The sequence below is a fragment of the Gymnodraco acuticeps genome, unplaced genomic scaffold (assembly GCF_902827175.1).
Source record: "Gymnodraco acuticeps unplaced genomic scaffold, fGymAcu1.1, whole genome shotgun sequence".
Taxonomy (NCBI): Eukaryota; Metazoa; Chordata; class Actinopteri; order Perciformes; family Bathydraconidae; genus Gymnodraco; species Gymnodraco acuticeps.
In genome coordinates this window covers 160,001-168,357 of record NW_022991037.1, presented here as the reverse complement: position 1 = coordinate 168,357, position 8,357 = coordinate 160,001, and the positions used below count along the sequence as shown (strand labels likewise).

At 41.3% G+C, this 8,357-nt stretch overlaps 2 protein-coding genes across 2 annotated transcripts in view; both read left to right on the top strand.

The window, feature by feature from the left end:
* The first annotated feature begins 573 nt into the window (after nt 1-573).
* Nucleotides 574-7,590, top strand: LOC117559780 (thymus-specific serine protease). Its single transcript, XM_034236443.1, has 6 exons — nt 574-634; nt 1,148-1,305; nt 3,244-3,343; nt 3,986-4,115; nt 5,527-5,650; nt 7,465-7,590. Exons 1-6 carry the CDS (start codon nt 574-576, stop codon nt 7,588-7,590), a joined length of 699 nt encoding a protein of 232 aa, XP_034092334.1.
* A 140-nt stretch (nt 7,591-7,730) lies between these two features.
* LOC117559779 (thymus-specific serine protease-like) overlaps nt 7,731-8,357 on the top strand; it is a 5,136-nt gene continuing 4,509 nt past the window's right edge. The window contains exon 1 of the mRNA XM_034236442.1: nt 7,731-7,736. Coding sequence (XP_034092333.1) covers nt 7,731-7,736 — 6 coding nt within the window. The remainder of the gene's footprint in view (nt 7,737-8,357) is intronic.

The following is an 8,357-nucleotide window of genomic DNA, read 5'->3' as shown; positions in this document are numbered from 1 at the left end:
TACTTTTGTATCGCTTTTTTTACTACCATGATACAAATCAGCCTAATGTGGGTTATGATGGTTCATGCAAACACAGGACTTTCACCCAGGAGACCTCAGTTTGTGTCCTGTTTAAAAGTCATGAATAATTCACAACTTAACCTAGTTCTACTTTTAAAGAGGGGGTGGTCTTCATCCTCAGGAAGTATGTGGTTATTGTTTGGGCTTGTGTTAGTCTCCAGGAAATGAATGTGAGTCTGTCAAATGAACCCAAAATGATATTGAAAGGCCAAATGCTCCTGTAACTGAACCACTCCAAAAAAAAAGCCATTACGAGGCAGAGAGATCTCATTACATCACCAAGCTCTGTTTCGCTGAGCACACACACACACACACACACACACACACACACACACACACACACACACACACACACACACACACACACACACACACACACGACTGTTATCACACTTTTTTGCAGCCCTCCAGGGACTATATATTGAGCTGTCGAGAGGGGAAGATCCTCCTGACTCCTGAATTGTATTTTAGAAGGACTTTAAATGTAACTTAAATGATCCTGATTTGGTAAAGATGGTTTTCTCAAAGGCCCAATGTCTCGTCCTTCTTCTCCTCTGGAACTTCACTGATGCTGGTGAGTTGATGGTTGTTTACTCACAGATTTAAAATTGGTGTTTTGACAGATTCATCATATGATAAAGCAACGACAAAGACATCCACACATATGAGGACTTTTGAAAGCTAAACTCGTACTCTTAGCACAATTGTGTCAAAGCTTGTTTGCAGCTGTCAAAAGACAAATCAAACGAGTGCAGTAAATCCCTCGGGAACTCATGTTAGATTTGGACTGTACCTGAAATACATCAGAGTATACAACTCAGTTTGCAGGTAGAGTTTTAAGTGTTTTTGCAAGTCTCCACATCAGTGACAAGAACATAAAAGCTGTTTTCATCAATCAAATGGACAACAGAGCCCCCGATAACAAGCACTTTAGAGCAAGTAGGCACAACTGTAATGAATACAATCTGAAATCCTGATAACTTACTCATCAGTTTAGCTCACATGTCACATCGAGGGCTGTATTTGTGTGACTGTGCACGATTATGAATCTCTGTTTTCTCTGCTGCTTGGTTTCTTTTGATGTCAGGACGGATTCTGATGAAGATGAAGCAGCGTGTGCGGGATGTTCAGCTGCAGAGAGCGAAGCAGCATCTCCTGACGGCCGCTCTCCAACACGTGAAGGAGGGCCGGATCCACCAGCAGCTCGACCACTTCAACCGGCAGGACGCTAAAACCTTCCCTCAGGTAGAGAAACATCAACTATCAATGATATCCAGGTAACAGAGGATGGAGATTCAAAGGATGTATTGTCAAAGGTTCAACAGCTACAGCGAAAATAAGTCCAAGGCTTCTACAACAATGCAACACACAATATATTTAAAACATAAAAACAAAGGAAATACAAAATAATGCAGGTGATATAATGGAGGAATATATACATTCTGTAAAATAGAGTGAGATAAAAACTGAATTGAACATAAAATACTGTACAGTAGAATCAAGTACTGCATGTTGTTATAATAATAATAATAATAATAATAATAGATTTAATTTGTTAGCGCTTTTACAGGTGCTCAAAGACGCTTTACAGATATAGTGAAGATAAAATAAAATAAAGGAACAACAAATAAATATATAGTTCAAGTTAAAGTCAAATAATACAAAAACAATCACACATTAAAAGCCAGATTGAAGAGGTGAGTTTTTGTAAGTTTTTTGAAGGTGGTGAGGTCAGTGCAGTCTCTGATGGGTTGTGGGAGTGAGTTCCAGAGGGATATGATATAGTATATATTATATAGTATTATTATAGTATTATATATTATATATATATATATATATTATATTATATACTAGTTTTATATACTAGTACTATATATTATATTACTATATATTATAGTATATGATTGTGTGGATATGCAGATATGCGTGCTGTAACATGATAACATGACAAAGGCCAGACGGTTCAGACACACAACGCATCTTTAAAGCGTGCTGTGATCATAGATTTAATGGATCGAATATGACGCCTTCATGTTATTTCTGAGGCTGGTTTAGTGTTTTTTTCCCAACGCAGCAAAGCTATTGAAACAGATGTATTGTCAACTTAAAGGGGACCTATCATGCAAAAAGGGGTGCTCCACCTATATGGACAACTCCCCACCTATCAGGGGAATGTGGGGTTGGGCCACGGCCGGCCATTGCTGCTCAAAAGCGCTGGAGACGCTGTAGTACATATGCCAGGCCTGTAAGTGGCGCTGTAGTCTGCCACAAAAGCAGCGAAGAAGACTTCCTGCGCATGGTTGCCATGGTTGCCCTTCTGTTTATTCTCCGCTGTGGACGCTCTGGCTCTTTTTCTCCCTTCCCGAGTCAAGCGTTTGCTCCTGTAATTCAATGCAATCCCTCCCCGTCGAGGAAAGCACTGTAATTCTCTCCGGTTAGTCCACCAGCAGATGACCTCTCCCTCTTCCAAGGGACGAGCAGAGTGCGGCAGAGTTTCAGTTAGATTTTTTTTCGCTGGTCAACATGTCCGTTAAAGTTTAAATCTTCCGGACAAAATTAGAAAAGTGCCGGTCAAAGGTCTTCTTTGTTATTTATTGAGCTTGAAAACAAATGAATAACGACTCTATATAATCATATAAGAATAACACACGGAGGACGGAGATCTCTTTTTCTCCCCCTCTTCTGACAGCCCAGCAGCTGATCAGAGCACGCTCCCCTCTCCTGCAGGGGGGCGTGGTCAGCTGCAGCTCATTTGCATTAAAGCTACGTCACAGATTCAGCACTTGCAAAAACGGGGTTGGAAAGAGCAAATAGAGCGAAATGAGGCACGGCTAAAATGCATGATCTGTTTGGTATTTTGAAAAAAAAACTTCACAGACATGTTTTATATAGGTATGGCCTACATACTACAATATATTATTCAAATATAGCATGCTAGGTCCACATGAGATGGAGAGGAAGGTTAGATGAGAGGAATCTAACAAAAGCCGTTACTGCAGAGTGTATTCAGCTTCGTTTAGCTCTTAATGTCAATTGAGGGTGATAATGTGGATGTAACCTATCAGCGTTAAATAAAGGATTACTTACACCAAGGCTAGGAATGTACGTCTGGTTTGGATCAACCTCAATTCCTTTACTTTCTTTTGTTATGTTCTGCTTCTTTCTTCCTGTGTTTCCCTGCAGAGGTTCTTTGTGAACGAGGCGTTCTGGCAGCGCCCCGATGGTCCCGTGTTCCTCTTCATCGGAGGAGAAGGACCCGTCTATGAGTTTGATGTTCTGGCAGGTATGTGTCCTCACCTGTCTGTCAGAAAAACAGCAGATTGGTTGAAAGGAGTATTTGCAAGAAAGTCAAATCATATGTCAATTAATCTGTTTTTGAAAAGGGACAACACTAAACAATGAAACACTTAGATATTACTCAAGACAATCTCGTTTCCATAGCCTGATGTAGTTAGGCATCCTTCAGAATAATACAAATATTACAATATAATAGTTAAAAAATGCTACAGTGGGGTAAAAAGCAAATGCAAAACACTAGAAACATAAATAGAGTTTGCTGACATTATACAAACAAATGATATGATATATTCTCAAACTGAGCAATAAGACATACAAATAATAATACATTTATTATGAGCGCTTTTACAGGTGCTCAAAGTCGCTTTACAGAGGTAGTAAAAAGAAAAGAACAACAAATAAATATAGTTAAAGTCAAATTAAAATCAAGCAATACAACAACAATCACATATTAAAAGCCAGGTTGAAGAGGTGAGTGTTTTGAAGGTGGTGAGGTCAGTGCCGTCTCTGATGGGTTGTGGGAGTAAGTATCTAAGACATGTAAGTATTGATTAAATATATACACTCAGAAATCTTTGAAAACTATTGCTTACTGCAAAGGATTTTTGCATCATCTCCCACTCCTCAGGACACCACGTTGACATGGCTGCAGAGCACGGAGCGCTGCTATTGGCTGTGGAGCATCGTTTTTATGGCGTGAGCATCAACCCTGATGGCCTCAAAACAGAGAACCTGGCTCACCTGAGCAGCCAGCAGGCGTGAGTGTGGTGGTGTGTGTGTGTGTGTGTGTGTGTGTGTGTGTGTGTGTGTGTGTGAGTTAGAGTTGTGAGTGTGTGTGTGTGGGGGGGGGGTGTGAGTTAGAGTGTGAGTGTGGGTGTGTGGGGGGGTGTGAGTTAGAGAGTTGTGAGTGTGTGTGTGAGTTAGAGTGTGCATGACTGTGTGTGTGTGTGCGAGTTAGAGTTGTGAGTGTGTGAGTGTGTGTTTGTGTGAGTGTGTGTGTGTGAGTTAGAGAGTGTGTGTGCGAGTTAGAGAGTTGTGAGTGTGTGTGTGTGTGTGTGGGGGGGGGGGTGTGAGTTAGAGAGTTGTGAGTGTGTGAGTGAGTTAGAGTGTGCATGTTTGTGTGAGTGTGTGTGCGAGTTAGAGTTGTGAGTGTGTGTGTGAGTTAGAGAGTGTGTGTGCGAAGTGAGAGTTGTGAGTGTGTGTTTGTGTGTGTGTGTGCGTTAGAGAGTTGGTGTGTGTGTGTGTGTGTGTGTGTGTGTGTGTGTGTGAGTTAGAGAGTGTGTGTGCGAGTTAGAGAGTTGTGTGTGTGTGTGTGTGTGTGTGTGTTTGTGTGTGTGTGTGTGAGTGTGAGTTTGAGTGTATGTGTGTGTGTGTGTGTGTGTGTGTGTGAGTTAGAGAGTTGTGAGTGTGTGTGTGTTTGTGTGGGGTGTTGGCGTTGTGATGGTGTGTGGTGTGTGTGTGTGTGTGTGTGTGTGCGTGTGCGTTTGCATGTGTGTGTATGTGTGTGTGTGCGAGTTAGAGAGTTGTGAGTGTGTGTTTGTGTGAGTGTGTGTGTGTGTTCGCGAGTTGTGATGTGTGTGTGTTTGTGTTGGTGTGTGTGTGTGTGTGGTTTGTGTGTGTGAGTTTTGAGTGTATGTGTGTGTGTGCGAGTTAGAGAGTTGTGAGTGTGTGTGAGTGTGTGTTTGTGTGAGTGTGTGTGTGAGTTAGAGAGTTGTGTGTGTGTTTGTGTGTGTGAGTGTGTGTGTGAGTGTGAGTTTGAGTGTATGTGTGTGTGTGTGTGCGAGTTAGAGAGTTGTGAGTGTGTTTGTGTGAGTGTGTGTGTGAGTTAGAGAGTTGTGAGTGTGTGTGTGTTTGTGTGTGTGTGTGTGTGTGTGTGTGTTTGTGTGTGTGTGAGTTTGAGTGTATGTGTGTGTGTGCGAGTTAGAGAGTTGTGAGTGTGTGTGAGTGTGTGTTTGTGTGTTTGTGTGTGTGAGTTAGAGAGTTGTGAGTGTGTGTGAGTGTGTGTGAGTGAGGTATTTGGTATGCCAAAAATAGGTAATACTAATGTTATCAGTCAGATTTACCCTTAACTTTGTTTTTGTTCATTTTGTTTAATTTGTCTAAGTGTGTGTGTGTGTGTGTGTGTGTGTGTGTGTGTGTGTGTGTGTGTGTGTGTGTGTGTTTCCCCAGGCTCACTGACTTGGTTGTTCTCCACCAGTACATCGTCCAGAGCTTCAGTCTGAGCCGCAGGAACATCTGGATCAGCTTCGGCGGCTCGTACTCTGGAGCGCTGTCCGCCTGGTTCAGAGGAAAGGTGAATAATACATGGATCATCGGTGAACAGAGTGTCTCAGTAGATACGTGCCTTTCTCATGTGAGACCCGTTTAAACATGGTCTTACAAACAAACCTCATATTGAATTGAAAGGCACTGTAGATACATTTTCTATTTGACCACACAAGTCAGAAAATACGCAACCCAGTCTCACAACAAAACGTGTAATAGGTTCAAGGTTCTTTATTGTCAAACTAACATAGCTAGTGATTATGTCGTTGAAAATCTTAGGTCACAGGCTTCTCCAACAATGCAGCACAATAATACAGATAAGCAGACAATATTAAAATATACTATATTAAAAGTAGGGCTGTCAAGTTAACGCGTTAATAACGCGTTAATGCAAAAAAAAAATTAGCGCCACTAATTATTTTAACGCGATTAACGCATGTGTATTTTTTGTCCTCGGCCGCCCCGTAGTTTCAGAGCGCATCGAGTTTAAAATACCATCTACAAGCTGATGCTGACAGCCCCGCTCCTGCCGCCCGCTTGTGGCAGACCACACTTCCACGCTCACCGGCAGGCACCGACTGGCTGTTGGGAGGACCGGGAGGGTGTGTGTATGTGTGGCCCGAGCGAGAGAGAGACCTTACGTGCATTGTTGTTGTTAGCATCTGGTGCTAGCTAGCTGCGCTAACGGATATACGGAGCTGTTTAAATGAAAACAGAGGAGCGACATTTCACCACAACTGCGCCGAGCACTTGACTTTATGCAGGAAGCCAGACAGTGGGACATTGTACGAACAGTCAGCACACTCAGCACGGGTAGTGCGCAACATGATTGCAGTGTCCAGGCAGTTCCGGTTCGAGCATAGCCTTGAGTTGCACATAGCTCCAACGATCCATCACACACACACACACACACACACACACACACACACACACACACACACACACACACACACACACACACACACACACACACACACACACACACACACACACACACACACACACACACACACACACACACACACACACACACACACACACACACACACACACACACACACACACACACACACACACACTGTATTATTGTATGAGAGAGGTTCCAGGTTGAATTGAGGCGAATATTTGTAATGTTGAGGTTGTTGTGTTTAATATTCATGAGAATATTTGTCATTGTTCAAATGATAATAAACATTTGCATAAAGCATATTTGTCCACTCATATGTTGATAAGAGTATTAAAAACTTGAAAAATATTCCTCTAAGGTACATTTAGAACGGATCAAAAATGTGCGATTAATCGCGATTAACTATTTTAATCGACTGACAGCCCTAATTAAAAGTAATACAAAAAGTGAGAAAATAAATAATGTCGAATATGGTCGAAAGGGCAAAACCTGGTATATTCACAAATAACCCTCTCAAGACGTGACATGGATACAATATGTTATCCTATTCATTTCGAATGAGCAGTGTTCATGTCACGTGATCGCAAACTTTCCCAGCGAGAAAAAAAAACATGGCGGACACCCGATTTATTTTTATTGGGAAATCCTAAATTGTAATTTGGCCGTTAAAATGCTTTTTGATTACATTTCTAGCGAGAAGTTTATATTGTACTTTTAGAATCTACTTCCAGTGGATGTGTAGGATCCATAGTTTGATAGATATTACGAAGATTATTTGAGCTCCATGTTTAAAAAAAACAAAACGTCATGAGAGGGTTATTTGTGAATATACTACGTTTTGCTCTGTCGACCAACGTCTAACGTGAAATAGACACCAAACTCAATGACAATCTCCATATTAGTGAGTAAATGTAATCTCTCTGTTCCTCTTGCAGTTTCCTCACCTGGTGTTCGGAGCCGTGGCGTCTTCTGCTCCTGTCAAGGCCGAGCTGGACTTCTCTGCCTACAGTGATGTAAACTCAAACCATGGTCCCAATATGAGCATATTCTCAGGGCTGTAGCCAGGAGTTTCCCAATGCATCTCAATTTGCTACTAAGACATTTTTGACAAGCTTTAGGGGGTCAGTGAATTACAATCAATATCACAATAAGGTGCATTTGAGACTTCCCCTTGTATTAAGTATACGTTATGCTGTTAGAAATGGATGTTGGTCAAGCTCCCACACTTTTTATAAATGAATTGCAGACAGACAATGTACATGCAAACAGCAACATGTATCCACCCTGTCTGGGACACATTCAGTGTAGAGTAAATACATTGTAGTTACATAGTGATTATAAAATGTACATTTTCAGAAAGCTATTTAGTCCCTTTCTCAACAATATATTTAAGTTAATGGAAAAAGTATTTGGATAATAATGAAATTATGGCAAACTATTTGTACCATGTCCACCCTGTCATGGAAGGCTTGCTGACAGGGTGGACATTTTTGGTTAATATTGGCATTTAATGAGCACATGGTGGACCTTCAGTTAGCAACATGATTCAGTTAGCAAGGTGACTGTGTAACAAATATATTTCAAATTTGTGAAAGGTTTTTATATTAATTGACATTTCACTAGAGGACATGTTAAGCTTGACAACATCCAACACATAATATGATTAAAATTACGAAATATAAGTGTACATACTTACTCTGCAACTAACCACTGTAGCTACCTCCACTGAGGAAAGACAAAATGATGGTAGTGATGTCACTGAAAACATCAGATGGTTTTTTTATAGGGGCAGCAATGTCAGGGACACATGACAAATGTTCAATATTAT

Excerpts from the sequence above, each read along its gene's own strand:
- LOC117559780 (XM_034236443.1), top strand. The coding sequence starts at position 574 with ATGGTTTTCTCAAAGGCCCAATGTCTCGTCCTTCTTCTCCTCTGGAAC. Across the intron at positions 635-1,147 it reads CTGGAACTTCACTGATGCTG|GACGGATTCTGATGAAGATG; the intron begins GTGAGTTGATGG and ends TTTTGATGTCAG. Across the intron at positions 3,344-3,985 it reads TGAGTTTGATGTTCTGGCAG|GACACCACGTTGACATGGCT; the intron begins GTATGTGTCCTC and ends CCCACTCCTCAG.